We start from the raw sequence: 21,585 nt of genomic DNA on the forward strand, positions 1-21,585 counted from the left end.
CACAGAGCAAGGTAATTAAAAGGGAAAGTGAAATCTGTATTTCATGGGAGGCGTTCAGTTTTTAACAAAGTATTTTTGCAGATGTGCCTAGGCAGCGGTGATTGAGAGCATTTTATCAGACTCACAGATTATCCCCACGTCTGCTTTGCCACATTTGCTCTCTTTTTTCATTGTGAATGATTTCTGCCACCAGGGTGGCTCCTGCTTGGAGTTCTACTCTCAGTGGAGTCCTGGAGTTTTCCCAGCAGGCCTTTGCAGCGAGTTCTGAGCCAACGTGTGGCTCTGCTGCCATCCCAAATCTGTGCTTCCCTTGCCCAGCCTGAGTGCAAGTCCTGGGCTTGGCCAGAGATTTTCATGGCCAAAATCCTCCAGCATTTACATCTGCTCATGGCTTTGGGTAGCACAAATCACAAAACACCCAGTGCAGCTGACAAATGGCATTTCCTGCAGATTGCTACAGCTGCACTGCTGAGCAACAAATACATGAGAATCAATTTCAGTTGGAAAACGTCATTTATTACAAATTACTACATCCACACTGACAATACAGAACTATACAAACCTCAATTAAGGTTAAAACCAGGAATTTATTAGATTATTACAACCAGTCTAGGTAAAACTATACAAATACCAACTTTAGATAACAAAATCTGCATTTATTGCCAACTTCTACAACAACTCACTATACACAAAAATCAATTAAGTGTTTCACTAACAACTTAAATTTATTACATATTACTACAAATGTACAGCCCATACAGAAATACAAGAATATTCATTTGTTCTCTAAAAAGCCCTGCACTAAGAATTCAATCGATAGAGTTATACAATACCCCCATACATATTTAAATATAATTAAATACATACATATATGCACACATATATATAAATACATATACATGTATAACAATCTACAGATGTAAATATAGATCAGACATCACATACTACATACATACGTATTTATCAATAGATATATAAACCAAACCTATCTATAAATATACAAATATCATTGTGCCAAGCTAAATATCTATCCAACTGCATCAATACAAACATAGAGCTATACACTTGGATACATATGTAAATCTCAATAAATAGATGGAAATAGATCAATATACATATAAAAATATATATATCCCCAATACAAATACCAATATACCTATTTTAAAAAGCCATATATCTATAACTGCATCAATACAAATAGATACCTATACAGCTCTAAACCTAGAGAACTAAAAACAGATACAACATACATGTATACTTAGGTACATATACAAACATATATGTAAATACAAACATATATGTGCATATATACCTAGCATACATCCATAAATATAAGGACATATAGAAATATTCCTATACAAATAGCAACACATATATGTACATAGCTATATAATAATTCCTGTCTATGTGCAAGTCTGTATAGCTCTAAACAGAACTCCCCAGCTGCCCCATCTCCAAAGCCTCTTCCTCCCGTGCAGAGCAGCTCTCCTGGACAGGGATGGCAGAAGGCACAGCTGGCAAGCAAAGGGAACACTGAGTCAGTACGGGGACCTTTCCCTTGGCAGCAGCTGCACTTCCATCAGGGAAGATCTCAGAGCCTCCCCAGGAGGGTGAGAAGGAAAAAGCAGCCGAGCGGGCCAGGCCGTGGTGAGCGCAGCCGCGGCGGGACTGTCCCCCAGCCCCGGCAGCCCGGCACAGCCGGCACAGCTCCCGGGCCCTGCCGGCACAGCTGCCTTGCCCAAGGACAGCCCCTGTGCCAGCCGGGGCAGCTGTGCTGAGCAGCCCCAGCACGGGCAGGGCCCGCTCCTGCCCCGCCGGGCAGTGCCCGTGGCCTCAGCCCCGCCACCCTCAGCCCCACCCTGCCTCCCCGGCCCTGTGCCTCACCCGGGCTCTCTCCAGGGTGGCAGCAGCAGGTCCCCCATCCCTGCTCTTGCTGCTGGCCAGCGGCTTCTCCCTGCTGGATCCCGTCAGTCTCCGGCTGTCCTCAATGATTCACTGCAGCTGTGGCAAAAGCGGAGGCTCTGGAATTGCTTCCAAGGCCTGGCAGAGCTGCAGTCCCGGAGCCCTCTGTGCTCCCTGCCGGCCCCTCCATCCCCTCAGCCCCGCCATGCTCTCGGCAAAGCCCCAGCCCCCTTCAGTTTCTTCAGCCCCTCACAGTCCTCTCACCCCCTCAGTCCCTTCTGACCCTTCCTGTCCCCCTAGACCCGCCACGCCCTCCGCCTGTGCCACTTCCCTGTCACCTCAGTGCCACCATCGCCCTCGGCTGCCCCACACCCCTCAGCCCCAGCAGCACCTCAGGGTCACCGTCCCTTCAGCGTCACCGCCCCCTCGGCCCCCTCGCTCTCACCGTCCTTCAGCAGCTCCTCAGGGGACAGGGCCTGGGGCCAGCGGCAGCTCCCACCGCTCCAGGGACACCCGGGCTGGAGCTGCTGCTCCGCCCGGCCCGGCTCCAGCTCGGACCCAGCACAGGGAGAGGCGACACAGGGGGCACAGGAGGAAAAGCAAGAGGTGAAAAAGGCAGCCGAGGGGAGAAAGAGGTAAAAACGCAGCCTAGGCCTACACAGCTCAATCTTTGCATCTAAATATTCATATAACTCTTAACTACATAACTATGCATATTTTTACATATATATAAATGTTACTCTATACATACATAAATGTAAATTTAAAAATGTATAAACATTACTCCATATATAAAAATATAAATTTATCACATCTATAAAGATAAATATATATATATTTAACTATATAAACGCACCTCTATAAATCGTTAAGTGTAACTATATAGATAGATAAATAGAACTACAGAAATCTATGAATCTATGTATAAACAGAGGTATTCCACCTGCCCGATGGTCACAGGCTCTCCCTCTGATCCTTCTTCCCATGCAGGGCAGCCCTCCTGGCAAGGTAGATCAGATGGATATCTGGGAAGCAAAAGGAACGCTGGGCCAATTTTGGCCTCTGTGCATCCTTCCCTTTGGAAGTAATTGTCCTACTACCAGGGACTGTCAAAGATGGCCTAAGAGGCAGACTCTTAGTTGGCAATTTCAGACCTGCTCTTTAAAGAACAGAGATCCTTCCAACTTTTCCAAACTGTGTAAAGCATTGATGTACCTCAGTAAAGTCTCAGCACTTGCAGTGCAAATGGCACCCATGAGAGCTTGAAACACAGACAGTCCCAGCTGCCACAGAGAAGCCCAGGATTGTCCTTTCTCTGTGCTCCCTCTGTCCTCTCTGAGGACAGATAGACCTCAGTCCTCACTGAAATGGCTGAAGCTGAGGGCTGCTGGGGGCTGAGTTATGAACTAGCATTGTTCCCTGCCATCTACAAACTGCCCTCTGCCGTGAGCAACAGCTCCTCCAAACAACCACCAGCTCTGGGATTAAAAGCTGGGAAGAAAAGAGCTCCCTACCAGGCCTGCAGGCTGCACCAGCTTTGCACAAGAATGCCAATCCAAAGTGCTCCCTCTCTCATTTAGATCTTGCTAATTTGGGGTAATTTTAGTTTTTCCTTGAGCTACTGGATTTATGACTAAGGATTTGTTTAGTCTCAGAGCTTCTGCTGCTTGTATTTTTAATGTATCTCACAACAGCTACCAGCAGACTGGTACTACATTGATTTAATGCCTGGAGACAAAAAGCTCAGACTTCTACACTGACTTTTTGCTGGGGTTTTCCACTCTTGCTTCAAGAGTCACTCAGTGTTGCCTGCAGAGCACTGACACCCTGCAGCAAACTTATCCATGGGCATCAGTACAAAACTGGGACACCTGACTTGGTGCCACAACTCCCACAAGCAGAGGACGCGGTGTCAGAACCTCTGCAGAAGCGTGGAGGGCAGGGCTCAGGGAGGTTGTGCCAGTGCAGGATTTGAACTGAAGGCACCGGGAAGCACCAACCCTGCAGACAAGAACTCAACTCTTCTCATCTCCCCTCCTGCCAGAGGCAGCCTCAGAGCAGCCGTCTCACACCTCTCTAAACCAATGGGGGCTCTGTCCTTACCAGGCTCCTCGGGCTCCTGGGAACTGTTCGTGCAGCTCTCGGTGCCAGAGGAAGCTCCCTCTGCTGCAGCTCTGTCCACAGGCTTCCCTCCTGAAGCCTCAGGCACAACATTAATATTGCCCTTGAAAGAGAAACAGAAAGAAACCCTTCTCAGCAGTTACACAGAATACCTGGTCCAACAACTCTGTGGCTCACGCTCTTAATCCCGCGCTCCTAACAAGAAGTCTGGGCCCCAAAGCCCTTCAACTGTCAAAAAGATTTGACTCCTCAAACACAGTCCAAAGGCTGTCAAAGCTGACAGTGTTGGACATGGGTGTGACACTAAACACGTGGAATGGCTGCTAAGGAACAAATCTTGCCAGCTCCTGGCACAGGGATGTGCTCCTCCCTCCACAGCCCTGAGCACAGCAGTCTCATCCAGGCTGCAGCTTGGCAAGACTGCATGGGAACACACAACTCTTCCCACAGAGATGCCCAAGAGCAAGGTGACTGAGCTCTGCAACATGGACAGCAAGACTGGCCAGTCTGCCCAGCTGAGGATGGAAACTGGACTGCAGGCACCAGGTTACTGAGAGGACAGGAAAGCTGCAGCTCCAGCCCAGCCCCACCCATGGCTGTGGGAGCGCCTACAGGCACAGCAGGGCTCTCACAGCAGCAGCAGCTGCAGCCCAGCCCTGCTTTGCCTTGGCCTACCCACCCAAAAGAGGCAGAGCCCACATCTCCACATCTGCTGCTGGAACAGAGGCACCTCTCGCATGCCCCTCCCTGCACGGGACACTTTTCCTTCAGTGGCAATTCTCTTCTTTCCCATCAAACAAAGCCTCTTAGAACCTACCGAGCTTCCACTTCCTCACCACAAATGCCCCTGCAGGAGGATTCTTCCCAGGAAAATGAGCACCCAAACCTGGCCAACACAAAAGGCTCACACCTTTTCATCCTTACTCAGGGGGGAGAATTTTTCATTCCCTTTTTAGGAAATCTTGCTTTAGCAAGCACATCCTTCCCTGTCTGTTCACAGCTGAACTCAAGAAGCCTTTGCTTCTCAGCCCTGCACCAACATTCAAAAGCTCTCAGACCAGCCCCTTTCATCCCTGTCCAATGCAGTTACCTGAGCAGACGGAGAAAACATCTCCTCCAGTGTCTCAAGCACCATGTCCAGATCCACTGGGGGCAATTCCTCTTCCCCAGGAGTACTCCACAGCCAGCTGGGAGCTGTCCATGCTCCAAAACCAGCACTGCCAGCTGCAGCACAGGGGGCTGAAGTGTCCTTGGTGGCTACAAGAATCCAAACACATTGGTCAGGCTCCTGAATGTCGCTTTGCGATGCAAAGCTCTATTGCTGCCTTGGATGAAACATCACAAAAAGCACACAGCAACCTCAGTTCAAAAAATGTATTCAGACTTCCCTGGGAACTGGAAAAGTGAGTTCTTCCTCTTAAACAGTTATTCTAATTGACATGTACACAGATTTTAGCATGGATTGTAAATCTGGTATAGACACACACACACAAAGACACCTTATAATCACAGCCTTTTGTATCTTCTCAGCAGCTTTGGGATTTGGCTGCTGGAGTTTCTCATCACAAAAGACCACAGAATGTAGATGCACCCAGGAAGAGCCCAGATCCTCAGACACACACACTGAAATTAGTGAGTTTATTCTAAAAACAACCTTGAGGCTGAGGCCATATGCTGCTGGTGCAGCTGTTCTGGAGTACACAGAGCTCATTTCAATGGCACGGCTTGATTTGCAGGGCAGACAGTGTTAAACATTCTGCAATATCCTATCACCGTCCTAGTTTGTCTTCATTCAAAGAAACAGGGGAGTGCACCTAACACCGACCACTTCTCAGGCAATATCTTTTGCCTTCCCTTGTACCCCTACAGAGAGGCTGTCTGGAAAATGCCCAGAACACCCTCCCAGTCTGCAGCAAGGACAGGAAGCACTGCAGGAAAACACTTCAAATGGTCATTAACCAGGACCTGTTTGAAGAGGAAAGGTAGAAGCTCTTTCCATACCTGATGGGCTGCAGGCTGGCAAATGCTGCTTGGAAGATGTGCAGCAGCTTCTCTGTGGAGAGGCCATGGGAGGGCTGTGATGGTCTACAGGAACCAGAGGAATGGTGAGCTCAGGGTGGCATTTATGCTCCATGGGACCCAGTGGGATGATGAGCTCACAGTTGAGACTAAATTTGCCGGTGCCTGGTTCCTCTGACGAAACCCCAAGAAGTCCAGATGAGGTAAAGATTTTCTTGGGAGATGCTAGGAAAAGCTCAGACTCCTGAGCACCTGCACTTTGCCTGGAAGGGCCTGGAGGAAGCTCTAAACCCTCAGGTGAGGCAGCACTGAGGTCCTGGTAGGAGAGCACTGTGTAGGAGTGAGGAAAGAAGAAAGGAAGCAAAGGAAAGGCTGGATCATTATTGGGATTGGGTGTGCTTCCCTTGGCAGCAACTGTACTTATGTCAGGGAAGACAAAAGCTCCCACCCTCCCAAGCAGGGTGAGAAAGAAAATAAAGAATCAAACATGCTCTGGGGCTATTTAACTAGCAGTTCCTTGTCTACTTCGCTCTCCCCTATTCGCTCAACTGTCTGGGAAAACTATTCCACTGCCCTTCCCTGGCAGGGGCCAACTGCCAGAAACCCAACTGAAGCTCTCTTCCCCACTGCCCCAGAGGGACAGGGGGGTCCCTCCCACTGGACCTGACCAGGACCGAGCCCTCAGCTCACACGCACTCACGGAGAGCTCCCCAAGAACCCCAGAACTGGCAAGGAGCAGCGCCAGCCAGGGCGCAATGCAGGGCCAGCTGCAGCCGAGCGGGCCAGGCCGTGGTGAGCGCAGCCGCGGCGGGACTGTCCCCCAGCCCCGGCAGCCCGGCACAGCCGGCACAGCTCCCGGGCCCTGCCGGCACAGCTGCCTTGCCCAAGGACAGCCCCTGTGCCAGCCGGGGCAGCTGTGCTGAGCAGCCCCAGCACGGGCAGGGCCCGCTCCTGCCCCGCCGGGCAGTGCCCGCGGCCTCAGCCCCGCCACCCTCCGCGCCCGCAGCTCCCGCCCCGTCTCACCGGCTCCGGGCGGCTGCCCGGCGGGGAAGGATGGCACCGCGCGCTCCGCGTGCAGCTCCTGGAAGCGGCTGGGCCGGCGGCTGCGCACCTCCAGCCCCGCCGCCAGCCGCTGCCTGTTGGCCCTGGTCAGGCGCTTGATGCGGAGCAGGAGGTCGGGGCGGTCGCGGCGAAAGTTGGGGTTGCTGTAGTGGAGCCAGCGTCCGGATTCGCCCAGCTCGGCTGAGCCAATCCCGCCCAGCACCTTGTGGAAGCCGTAGAGGTTGAGCTGCCGCACAAAGCTGCCAAAGCGCGACGCTTCGAAGGAGTCCGGGGCCAGCCCCGCCCTCTCACCGCCCGCCCCGTCGGCGTCGCCCGGGCTGAGCAGCTCCCGCTCGAAGAGGGAGCGGTCGATGAGCAGCCCCTGGGCCCGGCTGTCCCAGCGCACGGAGCGGACGCGGGGGCTGTTCACCAGGCGCCACAGCTTGGCGGGGAAGGTGCTGGCGCAGAGCCCGGCGGGCAGCGGCAGCTCCGCCATGGTGCCGATCGCCGAGTGCCGCCACAACGGCCACAGCGCAACGGCCGCGGCTGCGCCGGCGGCGCGCGGCCTGAGGGGGGCGCTGCGCTCGGGCCCCGGCGCGGGCCGGACTCGGCGGGACGAGCGCGGCAGAGCCGGGGCCGCGGGCACAGCGCGGGCGGGGCGGCTCCCGGGGCTGGCCGGGCTCGGCACGGCAGGGCCAGGTGCAAACCCTCTCTTTCCCTGGCTGCAGCCATCCTTCTGCCTTTGCTTTGCAGCCCAATCCCAAGCCAGCAAGGAAGGAAAATAAAAAAGCTGCTTCCCAGGCAGTTAGCCTCCTGCAGCTCTTGTTGCCTGGGGTTATTCCTGTCCAAGTCCAAGACTTCTCATTTCCCTTTGTTGAACGCCATCAGATTCCCCTCAGGCCAATTCTTTAGCATGCTGAGGTCCCTTTAAATGGCAAAAGCATTTGAGCTATCAGCTGCCCTTGCCAGTTTCATATTGTCTGCAGACTTGCTGAGGGTAAACTGCTCCTCCAGCTTGGCCACGAATGAAGACATTAAAGAGTATCTGCCCCAGGATCAGCCTCTGGGGGTCAGAGCACTCCTGCCTTATCTCCAGCTCTTTTTTGTGCTACTGATGACACTCCTCATCCGTTTTTCAGTCTTCCTTGCTGGGCATTTTGGCAATTTGTGTTTAAGCATTCTGTAGGAAACACTCTCAAAGGCTTGGGTAAAGCTGGGGTAGCCTTCATCCATTGCTCCATCCATATCCTATCAGTTTGGCTGTCCAGCAATTCCAGCAAAAATAACCGGTAAGAAATATGAAGCTCTAAACACAGTGTATTAAATTCTTCTTTCTGCTGCTATTCTACGCCACAATAAAGATCTTGCTTTGTTTCCAGTACTAGACAGCTGATTAAACAAAAAAAAACCCAAAAAACCCCAAACAAACAACAACAAAAAATTCTCCTTAACAGAATATAATTATGCCTATTTTTCAGAAGACACATAACATACATTTATTTTCAGGATTAGACTGAGATGAAAGGGTTTGAGAGCTTCCAGAATTTTAATATTTTTGTTGTCTCTAACTGTTTGGAAAACTGTTAGAACACGGTGAAGACATACTGCTTTTGAAAATCTCATTCTGAAGTTTTGCATGCTTGTAGTACATATAAAAGTACCTACAAGAATTTTAGCAAACCTGTAGCTCAGATTCTTTACTTTCAAAATTAGGAAATGTCAGAATTGATTTGACCTTTTGTTTTTTATGCTGTGGTTCTGATTTCCACATTTTTATATGCATATTTATATATTTTTTCAGTAACATGGTCACATACTGCATCTCCCTTCAGATCCCAAAATCATCAGTGCTCAGAATAGCCAATGAACAACTAAATATTCTTTTTCATCTCTTTTATTTACTAATAAACTCAGACACCGTTGATCTTTTGGGAATCCAGAACAATAGTTGTATGCAAAATTTGCAGGAAGATTTAAGTATCAAGCCCTGTGAATTTTCTCTTCTCTCCTTTTCTGTTCCCCTTTTCCCTTCATCTCTTGCCTGACCTCAGGGTCCTTTCCCCTCTTGTCAGGCCCTCTGTTTGTTGTACTCCAGTGAAGCTTTCAGCCGCAGATTCCCCAGCGTGTGGCAGCACAAGTCTTCGAACAGTAGAACCAAACTGTGCTGAGAGCACAGACACCCCCTTGGCCAGCTTGGCTTTCAGCTGCCGGGGTAGCACGGAAGGAAAGGGGGCAAGAGAGAGCTGAGGACGCTGCCAGAGCAGCCCTTGGGCAATGCAGGGTGAGAGTGGCTTAAACTGCTGCTGAACCCCACTGCAGGTGCACAGGAGGCTGCTCTGCCATGGCCCGGGGCTGTGCCATCCATCCCTACGGAAAGGCAGCGCCAACAGGCTCCACCCATACCAAAACTTTGTCAGTCCTGCTAAACCCTCTCTTTGTCCTTCTGTCTTAACATTGACAGTGGTTTGGATAACAGAATGGAGGGGACACGAGACAACTGATTATAACTTGTAAATAAATTTCCATGGGTTTTTTGTTTGCTTGGGGGTTTTTTGTTTGTTGTGGTGTTTTACTTTGGTTTAGGGTTATTGCATGTGTGTGAGCCTTAAATGTGTCATAAAGTTCTTGTGCGTTCATGGGGCTGTGGAGTGCCCTCCACGGGGATCTCCTTGGCAATGCACAAGCCCAGAGACCAGCACGTGGCACCTCAGGCTGAGCGCAAAGGCAGCACAGGATGATCTGCAGGGTGCTCTGTAACAATAGGCACTTTGAGCTCTTGTCCAGTGTGTAAGAACTACCTCTCTTCTTCTTCAGATTCTCCTAAAAATGCACACTCTTCTTGTTTTGTATGATGCAGCTCTCCTAAACCTATCTTATACTGTATCTGCATAAGCATTCACACAGATGTTTGCTAAAACAATTCTGTTCCAGCTGAAAAGCACTGGGTATGCTGTGCCCTGAGCAATAGCAGTAGATAAATGGACCTAGAGAGACTTTGGGAGCAGAAGCAGCAGTAAATCCATGACATTATATAGGTGTGAAAATAGAGAAATCCACCAATTGTTGCGCAGCCTACACATCTCTACTGGGTTCTGCAGAATGGCAGCAAATAATGCACAGGTATTGAGATCATGAACTGCTGCTGCAATTATTTGTCATCCAGCAGAGCTGTGGGAGACAGGGATTGAAAGTGATTTTGGAACACGAAGAAGAAAGGGACAGACACATTCCAGATGGAGACAGAGTGGCACTGCTCTGTTGACCCAAGCAGAACAGGGAACAAGTTGGAAATTATTAGGAAAAAAGAGTTTTTGTAAAAGGAAACCATGTTATATAGGCACTAGTGTTCTTTCCACAACACACAGGGTTTAGAGCATGAATATAAATCAGATTTAAATATTCCTGCAAAGTGTTAGAAAAAATCCTTCACATGGGGTTATTTACACAAACATACCTATGAGCAAATAAAAAACCAGCACAACTACATGTATCATTAAGCAGGATACTCTGTAGATTCTCACATTAACAATTGCAAATTTATATATGATACTTCCAAACATTAAAGATTTTTTTTTCTCCATTTACTTCTTTAAAACTCACAAAATGTAGCGAAATTCTCTTTTAAAACTACAGAGTCTGCTGCGTGCCAAAGAAAGCCATTATTTGCTTGCTCAAAATCATCTTTTTGCTGTCTCTTAAGAGTCATGGATGCATTAATTGCTTATCTAAACTTGAAACAGTTCATGAGTCACTCTGAAGATAAAATAAATATTACTGGGCCAATTTGAATGGAATTCATGTCTTCTGCCTCTTAAAGCTGAAGGTCTCTATTCATTTCATATAATTGAAGATATTTATTAAATGACAGAATTAAGTCTTGATACCTAATAAATGGGAAAATATGAAATATACTGACTAGATCACCATGTTTCAAGGGATCATTGCATTTTAGTCTTATTTGACCAAATCAGTGATCAAAGAGAGTAAGGACTGGTCAATTACAACAGAGAAAGTAGATGAAAGAGACGTCTAGGTCTGGTGCAGCTGGAGTAACAAATGAAGTGTGTGAATTTTGAAGTTGGGAAGGGATTCCAAATCAGATGATTTTAACATAACATTAGTAAATGCATGATCTTCAAACAAACACACTGGCAACAAATATGGCATAAGAAATGTTGGTATTCCTTGCATTGAGCAAAGGAAGGGGAGAAGGAAGGCATGGAGTTTTCAGGAGTATCCAAATAAAGCACTGTGTTCTGGATCAATATGGTATTTTCATGGAATTTTGATGAAGCAAAAACACTAAGTGGAAGACTTTTCTCCCATTTAATTTTTTACTAAAATTCAGTGAAAGATACTATTTTGGAGTAAAAACTTTCACGTTGAAACACAAGTATGCGGAGAGATTTTGAAGTCTTGGCCAATGACAATTCACTGTTGAAAATCCAAGTGTAAAACTTTTCAAATTAAATGACCCAGGATGAAGTAAGAAAGACAAGTCCTTCCGTTGAACCTTGCTCATTCCTGAAAATGGTAGGCAAAGAGGATGCCACAGAAATCAAAGGAGCAACAGGGGTACATCCCTAAAAGGCAACTGTAGATCTGAAAGGACTTGGGAATTAGAGAGACATCAATGAGCCACTTGTGAGTCAAACTGTTAGTGAAGAGCCCTTTCCCAAAGAAATGGCAGCTTTTCTCAAGGAAGTTGAGCAGCAGGATATTATGGCTCAAGCAGCCATACACAGCATGGGCAGGGCGGCTCCCGGGGCTGGCTGGGCTCCGCACGGCAGGGCCAGGTGCAAACCCTCTCTTTCCCTGGCTGCAGTCATTCTTCTGTCTTTGCTTTGCAATACAGCCCCAAACCACCAAGGCAAGTGCAGGAGCTTTCAGAAAGGTCCAAACTGAGAAATCCCATCAGAAACTCTAGCTCTTTTCCAGTGAAAACAAAATCATTCCCATTTCTGCATAGCCAAAGTCAGGAAAAAGGTCTTAGTCTAAATAATTTCCCTATTTGGTAGGGGTTGCAAAAAAAAAAAAAGAGTTCCTCACTTCCAAGCAGACAGGTCAAATGGGAGAAGGTGAAATGATTAAGAGACTTGAAGACATGTTTTGGACACATTCCAGCCTCTCAGTGTCCTTCCTGAATTGAGGGGCCCAGAACTGGACACAGCACTTGAGGTGTGGCCGCTCCAGTGCCGAATGCAGGGGGACAATGACTGCCCTGGCCCTGCTGCCATACCATGGCCAGGACATAACATTGATGTTTTGCCCACATTCAGCATCTCTGATGCCCTTTTTATCTATATATGTTTAATAGCACTATCTGCTTATTGCAACATTCCAGGAATCCCTTTTGACTCTTCTCTCCATATTCCTGCAGAAGGTGAGGTCACTCTGGGTTTTACACCAATAAAAATCCAGGTTATTCAGATCCTTGACATGATGGGTAAGCACAATTTCCCTGCTGACACAGAGATTGCAGACAAACCCTTCTATTGTCACTGAAAACAAAAGAAAGGAGGAAGTTCCTGCTCATTGGAAAGTCTCTGTTTGCTCTGAAGGACTCTACCTCTTCCTTTCTCAGCAGCAGCTCGGCAGGCGGACGCCAAGAAGGGCAAGAGAGGGACGGGCGGTCGATTTGTGTGACAATTTAACAACACTTGTAAATGAGAGCTGAGACTGTCAGTAACATCTCTGCAGAGGCAAGTCCTTGCTGAGGATGAAGAGCTGTGTCACTTGTGTTTAGTTTGCATCAAGTTAATGGCACGGTGGGTTTTCATCCTGCAGATGTGACAGGCCCCTGTGACAGCAGTCTGTTCATCCTTCAGGAGGGTTTGTACCCACAGGGACAATGCTGCTTTTGCCAGCAGACCACAGCTTGCCTTATATCAAATAGTCCAGGCAGAAATTACTTCTTAAAGTAACATTTTCCTTTTGCTCTCAAACCAAAGATTTAGATGTCGTGGTATAATAGAAACAAATATTTTTCCCTGTTGTCTATCAGGACAGGAGTAAAATCCTAGCGCATTCAGATAGCAAGGCATTGATTTCACTTCCACTGTCAAAATGACTTGCAGGGGCAAGTAAATTCTGTGATGGAACAGTGAAGTCCTGTCCCTCTAAATCACTGCGATGCCTAAAGGGTTTTATATCAGGTTTGCGTCTATGTCAGTGCTAAAGAAGTTTATAAGGTCCAACAATGACCTAAGGTTTGCACATCAGAGTTTAAGCTGACATCTAAGTGAACATAAATTAAATGGTCTTTCCAGCCCAGAAAGCTGATGAGAAATGTTGGTGTTTCTGCTCTCTTTCCTTGTTTAAAGCACAGCAACATATTTAATGAGATTTTGGAATTGCAGCTAAAAATCATGGCCAGATTAAGTAATAGAAGTGGTTGTTGTGCATTTATAATTGTGGAGGTCAGTATCAGTGTAGCTGCTTCTGGTAAAACAGAATGCTCTTTCAAGACACTTCTTAACAGAAATGTCTTTTTCCTTTCCATTCTTAACTGCGAAGTCTCCTCCAGGATGCACAGCAAACACGTTATCTAGATTGTCTTTTCACAATAACAAAAAACTTCCCCTTTAATCAGGCTGAATTGTACAATTCTCATCTGTATTAAGGAATTTCATTTTGTCTCTGCTTGTAAAGAAGTGATTTCTATGCAAGAGGGTTGATAAAGGACAGACCCAAATTAACAGGAGGGATATTTGTTAGAGCTACCATTCCCCATCAAACACTTTAAACAGCCCATACCATCAAGCCCAAAGCTAATACGGCTCCATGTTAAATATTTCTGATGGATTACACATCCTTGTGTGAAGATGGAATTAGGATTTAAAGCCAGTATTTATTCATATACAAACATTGTGGAAGAATATTGCATATTCAAAATGGAAAAAATATCACCTGTACACAGTAAACACTGCAATAACATGAGTACACTTCTTCCATCAGGTTCACAGGCAGCTTAACCAATTCTGTGCTTGCAAATAATCTCTTCTGGCATCTTCTGGGGCCCTGAACCAGGAAAGTCACACCTAAATACTGTGGGACCATGAAAACTTCTCCAGATACATTTTGGAGACAAACCAGTCTCCGGGTGACACAAGTGACTAAGGCAGCCTCCAATAATGTAGCGGGACCCAGGTTTGCTGTGTTCTCTTTGTCATCGTGGGTTTGTAATTCAGACTCACAGAGGGGCTTGAGTTGGAAGGGACCTTAAAGACCCTCTAGATCCAACCCCTCTGCCATGGGCAGGGACACCTTCCACTGAAGCAGGTGACTCAGAGCCCCTCCAAGCTGTGGCAAATACCCAAGGACCACTTTTTCTCTGTTTTGCAAGGTCAGATTTCCATGCTCACATTCACAGATGGCCCCAGCCTCACACAGAGCATTGGTGGCTGGTCACTTATCTCCACAACCCAGCAGAGATCCTATTTTGGATGGCTCTCACTGCTCCCATGGCCTCCAGGGACCAGCCATTGCCTCTCCTCCTTCTGCTTTTCCAGGATCAGTGATTTCCTGCTGCTTCTTCCATGTCTGAGACAACTGGAAGAGATAAGGGGGCTGAGGATGCAGGCTCTGGCAGAGAGTTGATAACACTCAGCTGAGTATTTTATTCTCCTGCCTGTCCTAGTTTAGGGCAAATTTGGGGAAAACCCTCTGGAAGGAGCCCCCAGAAAACAAGCCCCCACGGCCCCTCCCCACCCACCTGGTTCGGGAAAAAATTTTCTCTGAGAGAAATGGAAAAGAACCTGTTTATTTAACGAACAAAGCACTCCCCAGCACCAAAAAAATTAACAACACCAGATGATAACAAAACTCTTTCACCACTCTTAAGAGATGAACAAATCCAGAGAGTCTTTCCTGGGAGTGGTCGCCCGGGTCTGGACGCTGGGGATTGCTCTCCAGCACTGGGGATGGTTGCTGCAGATCACAAAATGCAGGCTTCCGGTGTTCCTTGGTGTTTCCCAGATCCCAGTCCAGAGCAGGTTGGATGGTATTCAGGAAGAAGAAAGGAAAAGAAACAGTCCAGGGAAAGAATTGGACTGCTTAGCTAAACTAACTAGGAAGCAAAGGCAAAAGCAGAAGCAAGCAAAGCAAGCAAGCAAGCAAGCAAAAGCCAGCCAGCCAGCACTAGCCTTTTTTAGACAGCAGACCATGGGGGGAGGTGAACCAGCTGATAACAGGCAAAACAAACCTTCACTTTCAGAGTCAGTTCTGAAAGCACAGAACATATTATCAAACATAAACAGAACACATGATTGGAGATACAAACACCATAATGTCACCCTAGGACACTGCCACCAAGCTGTCAGGCTGCTTCCACAAATTCCTCCTGCTTGCAAAGGGGCTGGTGTGAGCAGCAGGAATTGTTGCTGGCTGGAACATGTCAAAGAGCTGGACAAAAGAAGCTTTTTGTGGAAGGCCACCAGCTGTCCTTTGTCAGCAGCACAAGGTGTGAGGTCCCCTTTGAAGGCCATCCCTGCACAAGGACAGCCTGGCCTTCTCCAGTACCCACAACACCTTTCAGGCTTTCGGGCTGGCCTCGTCCCTCACTCTGGAGAAGCAGGCTGCTGTTGGAACTCTCATATCCACCGTTTCTGGCTGGATTGCCGTGTCTTACCACAGACAGCCCTGGAGACAACAGTACAGACAGGCTCCAGCTGCAATAAAAGGGGACTTGGTTCCAGCTTTTCCCTTGGACCAGCGTGCAGCAAGCACACCTGGGCCTCATTCAGGTCTGTGTGGGCTGGTAATCAACTTCTGCTGGGAATTTAAAGCTTTTACCCTACTTCCCACCGCAAATAATGGAGCAAACCCAGCTGCACCAAAACCCAAATTTCACACTTACAATTAGAATTTTCATTTTCCTCTATTCAAGCCTTGAAGAAAACAAACGTTACTTGAGCTGGAGGCACAGTGTCCTCCAAGATCATCCTTGAGTAGGACAATATTCCAGGGGAAGACTGGCAAAGCCAGAGTTTATTGATGCTCAGGAAGCTTTGCAAAACCTTCCACCTGCAGAGCTCTTGCACCCTCCTGAGCTCCTGGAGCCCTCACTCACCTCAGGCACACTTTGGACAGGAAGGGGATGGTTCCGTTTGTGAGATGTGGGGACAAGAGGAGGGAAGACTTTGCAAACACTGTCATGAGGGCAGGGCTGTTTTCATTTATGGTGCCAAGTGGTAGTATGTAACCTTTGATTTAATGTCAGGTGCTGAAGGGCAAACATTCTCAGGGAAAAGGAGAGAGTGTCTCCACTCACAGAGCAAGGTAATTAAAGGGGAAAGTGAAATCTGTATTTCATGGGAGGTGTTCAGTTTTTAACAAAGTATTTTTGCAGATGTGCCTAGGCAGCGGTGATTGAGAGCATTTTATCAGACTCACAGATTATCCCCACGTCTGCTTTGCCACATTTGCTCTCTTTTTTCATTGTGAATTATTTCTGCTGCCAGGGTGGCTCCTGCTTGGAGTTCTACTCTCAGTAGAGTCCTGGAGTTTTCCCAGCAGGCCTTTGCAGCGAGTTCTGAGCCAACGTGTGGCTCTGCTGCCATCCCAAATCTGTGCTTCCCTTGCCCAGCCTGAGTGCAAGTCCTGGGCTTGGCCAGAGATTTTCATGGCCAAAATCCTCCAGCATTTACATCTGCTCATGGCTTTGGGTAGCACAAATCACAAAACACCCAGTGCAGCTGACAAATGGCATTTCCTGCAGATTGCTACAGCTGCACTGCTGAGCAACAAATACATGAGAATCAATTTCAGTTGGAAAACGTCATTTATTACAAACTACTACATCCACACTGACAATACAGAACTATACAAACCTCAATTAAGGTTAAAACCAGGAATTTATTAGATTATTACAACCAGTCTAGGTAAAACTATACAAATACCAACTTTAGATAACAAAATCTGCATTTATTGCCAACTTCTACAACAACTCACTATACACAAAAATCAATTAAGTGTTTCACTAACAACTTAAATTTATTACATATTACTACAAATGTACAGCCCATACAGAAATACAAGAATATTCATTTGTTCTCTAAAAAGCCCTGCACTAAGAATTCAATCGATAGAGTTATACAATACCCCCATACATATTTAAATATAATTAAATACATACATATATGCACACATATATATAAATACATATACATGTATAACAATCTACAGATGTAAATATAGATCAGACATCACATACTACATACATACGTATTTATCAATAGATATATAAACCAAACCTATCTATAAATATACAAATATCATTGTGCCAAGCTAAATATCTATCCAACTGCATCAATACAAACATAGAGCTATACACTTGGATACATATGTAAATCTCAATAAATAGATGGAAATAGATCAATATACATATAAAAATATATATATCCCCAATACAAATACCAATATACCTATTTTAAAAAGCCATATATCTATAACTGCATCAATACAAATAGATACCTATACAGCTCTAAACCTAGAGAACTAAAAACAGATACAACATACATGTATACTTAGGTACATATACAAACATATATGTAAATACAAACATATATGTGCATATATACCTAGCATACATCCATAAATATAAGGACATATAGAAATATTCCTATACAAATAGCAACACATATATGTACATAGCTATATAATAATTCCTGTCTATGTGCAAGTCTGTATAGCTCTAAACAGAACTCCCCAGCTGCCCCATCTCCAAAGCCTCTTCCTCCCGTGCAGAGCAGCTCTCCTGGACAGGGATGGCAGAAGGCACAGCTGGCAAGCAAAGGGAACACTGAGTCAGTACGGGGACCTTTCCCTTGGCAGCAGCTGCACTTCCATCAGGGAAGATCTCAGAGCCTCCCCAGGAGGGTGAGAAGGAAAAAGCAGCCGAGCGGGCCAGGCCGTGGTGAGCGCAGCCGCGGCGGGACTGTCCCCCAGCCCCGGCAGCCCGGCACAGCCGGCACAGCTCCCGGGCCCTGCCAGCACAGCTGCCTTGCCCAAGGACAGCCCCTGTGCCAGCCGGGGCAGCTGTGCTGAGCAGCCCCAGCACGGGCAGGGCCCGCTCCTGCCCCGCCGGGCAGTGCCCGTGGCCTCAGCCCTGCCACCCTCAGCCCCACCCTGCCTCCCCGGCCCTGTGCCTCACCCGGGCTCTCTCCAGGGTGGCAGCAGCAGGTCCCCCATCCCTGCTCTTGCTGCTGGCCAGCGGCTTCTCCCTGCTGGATCCCGTCAGTCTCCGGCTGTCCTCAATGATTTACTGCAGCTGTGGCAAAAGCGGAGGCTCTGGAATTGCTTCCAAGGCCTGGCAGAGCTGCAGTCCCGGAGCCCTCTGTGCTCCCTGCCGGCCCCTCCATCCCCTCAGCCCCGCCATGCTCTCGGCAAAGCCCCAGCCCCCTTCAGTTTCTTCAGCCCCTCACAGTCCTCTCACCCCCTCAGTCCCTTCTGACCCTTCCTGTCCCCCTAGACCCGCCACGCCCTCCGCCTGTGCCACTTCTCTGTCACCTCAGTGCCACCATCGCCCTCGGCTGCCCCACACCCCTCAGCCCCAGCAGCACCTCAGGGTCACCGTCCCTTCAGCGTCACCGCCCCCTCGGCCCCCTCGCTCTCACCGTCCTTCAGCAGCTCCTCAGGGGACAGGGCCTGGGGCCAGCGGCAGCTCCCACCGCTCCAGGGACACCCGGGCTGGAGCTGCTGCTCCGCCCGGCCCGGCTCCAGCTCGGACCCAGCACAGGGAGAGGCGACACAGGGGGCACAGGAGGAAAAGCAAGAGGTGAGGGAGGAAGCAGAGCAGAGGAAGAAGTTAAAAAGAGGCCTATACCTATACAGGCATCAATCTATGTAACTAAACTCCCATACATCAAAATAAAGATGCCTATCTATAACTGTAACTACATACACGTAAATGTAACTATACACATGTATAAATGCAACTATGGGCATCTATAACTAAAACTGCACAGCTAAATATATAAATATATACACTTAAAACTAAAAATAAATTAACTATTCAGATCTCTAACCCTCTAGATAGATAAATGTAACTATATAAACCGAGACATACAACTACATACATAAATGTAACTATACACATCTATTAATATTACGAGAGACAGAGGAATTCTACCTGCCCAATGGTCACAGGCTCTTCCTCTGTCTCTTCCAGCCACACAGGGCAGCCCTCCTGGGGAAGTCAATCACACTGGATCTGGGAAGCAAAGGAAACACTGAGTCAATACTGGCCTTTGCCCAAGTGTCCCTTGTTGAGCACCAATTGTCCGTCCATGAGGGACTTTAAAAGATGGCCTGAAAGGCAGACTCTCACTTGGCAATTTGAAGCCTGCTCTTTAAAGAACAGGGATCCTTCCAAGTGTTCAAAACTGAACAGTATAAAGTATTTAAGTATCCTGACAGAGTCTCAGCACTCACAGTGCAAATGGCAGCCACGAGAGCTTGAAACAGAGACAGTGCCAGTGACAGAGTGACCACCGTCCTCACTGAAATGGCTGAAGGCTGCTGATGGCTGAGTTATGAACCAAATTGGGACAGCCAGCTTGGTGACACAACTCCCACAAGGTCAGGCTTATTCCCTGCTCTCTTGCCACAGCAGAGGACGCGGTGTCAGAGCCTCTGCAGAAGCATGGAGGGCAGGGCTCGGGCAGGTTGTGCCAGTGCAGGATTTGAACTGAAGGCACCGGGAAGCACCAACCCTGCAGACAAGAACTCAACTCTTCTCATCTCCCCTCCTGCCAGAGGCAGGCTCAGAGCAGCCGTCTCACACCTCTCTAAACCAATGGGGGCTCTGTCCTTACCAGGCTCCTCGGGCTCTGGAGAACTGTTCCCGCAGCTCTCGGTGCCAGATGGAGTTTCCTCGGCTGCAGCTCGGTCCACAGGCTCCCCTTCTGAAGACTCAGGGACAACATTAATATTCCCCTTGAAAGAACAATAGAAAATAAGAAAATTAGAGATCATTCAGTATTTTGCTGGGATCACATCAAGGATAAGTTACTCTCCTTCTCCATGTAACAACATTGAAAAGCTCTCAGCCCAGCCTCTTCCCTTCCTCTCCAATGGGATTACCTGAGCAGAGGGAGACCTTTCAGACAGGGACCTCCTGATCTCCTGAATCATTTGCTCTATGGCAAAGCCCAGATCCACTGGTGGCAATTGCTCTTCCCCAGGGGCCTTCTGTGCTGAGCTGGAGGCTGTTGATGCTGCAGCACTGCCAGGTGGAGCACTGGGGGCTGAAGTGCCCGAGGCAGCTGCAAGAATCCAAACACATTGGTCAGGCTCCACAATGTGGCTCTGGGACACAGATCTCCGTTGCTACCCTGGATCAAACATCACAGGAAGCACACAGGAAAACCAGACAGAGAACCTTCTGGCTTTCTAATAGGCTTAATAGGCTTGACAATTTTGGGCCGAGAATGACAGAGCTGACAGATCCTTGTGGAAAAATAGTTCAGTCACTTTTCATGACCTTTTGGAAAAGCAAGGAGCTACAGCTCTTTTCCTACCTTGCGGGACAGAGGCTGGGGGCTGCTGCTCCCTGTGGAGAGGCTGGAAGCTGCAGGGCTGCATCCTGAGCAGCTCCCGGTCGACCGGAGGCAGCTGCTCTCCGTAGAGGTCCTGGAAGCGGCTGCGGGGCTGCGCCCCCGCGAGCGGCAGCAGCGGCTCCCCGCAGAAACCGAGCAAGTCACAGGGCGGGATCTGAAGCACCTCCTGCTCGGTGGGCGGCGGCCGCTGCCCATAGAGCTCCTGGAAGTGGCTCGGCCCCTCCCACCGGGCCGGCAAGGGCCGGTCCCGGTGCAGCAGGTGGAAGCCGCTGGGCGGGCGCCGGGCGAGCAGCGGCCGCTCTCCGGGCGGCTGCTGGAAGCGGCCGGGCCGGGGGCTGCGCAGCTCCCGCCCGTCCGGCAGCGTCCGCTCCCTGTGCAGCAGGAGGAAGCCGCAGGGCGGGCGCCGGGCGGCAGCGGCGGCCGCTCCGTGGGCAGCGGCTGGAAGCGAGCGTGCCCGCCCTGCCCGTCCGGCAAATTGCTCTGCCATATGTGAAGTGAGGCCAGTGCTTATCAATTTGCGTGCTCCAGCGCCTGACGCGGAGCAGGAGGTCGGGGCAGTCGCGGCGAAAGCAGGGGTTGCTGTAGTGGAGCCAGGCCCCGGCATCGCCCGGCGCAGCTGAGCCAGCCCGGCCCGGCACCCTGCGGAAGCCGTAGCGGTGGAGCTGGCGCACGAAGCAGCGGAACCGCGTGGCCCTGAAGGGGCGCGGGGCCGGCCCCTGGGCGTCGCCCGGGCTGAGCAGCTCCCGCTCAAAGAGGGAGCGGTCGATGAGCAGCCCCTGGGCCCGGCTGTCCCAGCGCACAGAGCGGACGCGGGGGCTGTTCACCAGGCGCCACAGCTTGGCGGGGAAGGTGCTGGCGCAGAGCCCGGCGGGCAGCGGCAGCTCCGCCATGGTGCCGATCGCCGAGTGCCGCCACAACGGCCACAGCGCCACCACAACCGCCA

The 21,585-nt window shown here is 49.1% G+C and overlaps 2 protein-coding genes across 2 annotated transcripts; both read right to left on the reverse strand.

Annotated features, from left to right (window-relative positions):
* Positions 1-494: 494 nt before the first annotated feature.
* On the reverse strand, positions 495-8,072 carry LOC140680263 (uncharacterized). The gene is made up of 7 exons (XM_072922368.1): positions 7,066-8,072; positions 6,025-6,372; positions 5,114-5,280; positions 4,006-4,126; positions 2,348-2,927; positions 1,885-2,001; positions 495-1,514 (listed from the first exon to the last, which is right to left on the reverse strand). The coding sequence occupies exons 1-5, from the start codon at positions 7,577-7,579 to the stop codon at positions 2,857-2,859; spliced, it is 1,221 nt and encodes a 406-aa protein (XP_072778469.1). The 5' UTR covers positions 7,580-8,072; the 3' UTR covers positions 495-1,514; positions 1,885-2,001; positions 2,348-2,856.
* An 8,846-nt stretch (positions 8,073-16,918) lies between these two features.
* LOC140681854 (uncharacterized) lies at positions 16,919-21,531 on the reverse strand. Its single transcript, XM_072922369.1, has 6 exons — positions 20,604-21,531; positions 20,167-20,348; positions 19,899-20,019; positions 18,699-19,294; positions 18,236-18,352; positions 16,919-17,865 (listed from the first exon to the last, which is right to left on the reverse strand). The coding sequence occupies exons 1-4, from the start codon at positions 21,244-21,246 to the stop codon at positions 19,284-19,286; spliced, it is 957 nt and encodes a 318-aa protein (XP_072778470.1). The 5' UTR covers positions 21,247-21,531; the 3' UTR covers positions 16,919-17,865; positions 18,236-18,352; positions 18,699-19,283.
* Positions 21,532-21,585: the final 54 nt, after the last annotated feature.

The sequence above is a fragment of the Taeniopygia guttata genome, chromosome Z (genome assembly GCF_048771995.1).
Source record: "Taeniopygia guttata chromosome Z, bTaeGut7.mat, whole genome shotgun sequence".
Lineage (NCBI taxonomy): Eukaryota > Metazoa > Chordata > Aves > Passeriformes > Estrildidae > Taeniopygia > Taeniopygia guttata.

Coding starts and splice junctions, on each gene's coding strand:
- LOC140680263 (XM_072922368.1), bottom strand. CDS start 7,579: ATGGCGGAGCTGCCGCTGCCCGCCGGGCTCTGCGCCAGCACCTTCCCC. Junction 6,373..7,065: donor CGGGCAGCCGCCCGGAGCCG/GTGAGACGGGGC, acceptor ACTCCTACACAG/TGCTCTCCTACCAGGACCTC. Junction 2,928..4,005: donor CCAGGAGCCCGAGGAGCCTG/GTAAGGACAGAG, acceptor TTTGCTTCCCAG/ATATCCATCTGATCTACCTT.
- LOC140681854 (XM_072922369.1), bottom strand. CDS start 21,246: ATGCCGGGGCCTGGCTCCACTACAGCAACCCCTGCTTTCGCCGCGACT. Junction 20,349..20,603: donor CCCAGCCTCTGTCCCGCAAG/GTAGGAAAAGAG, acceptor GGATTCTTGCAG/CTGCCTCGGGCACTTCAGCC. Junction 20,020..20,166: donor AAAGGTCTCCCTCTGCTCAG/GTAATCCCATTG, acceptor TGTTCTTTCAAG/GGGAATATTAATGTTGTCCC.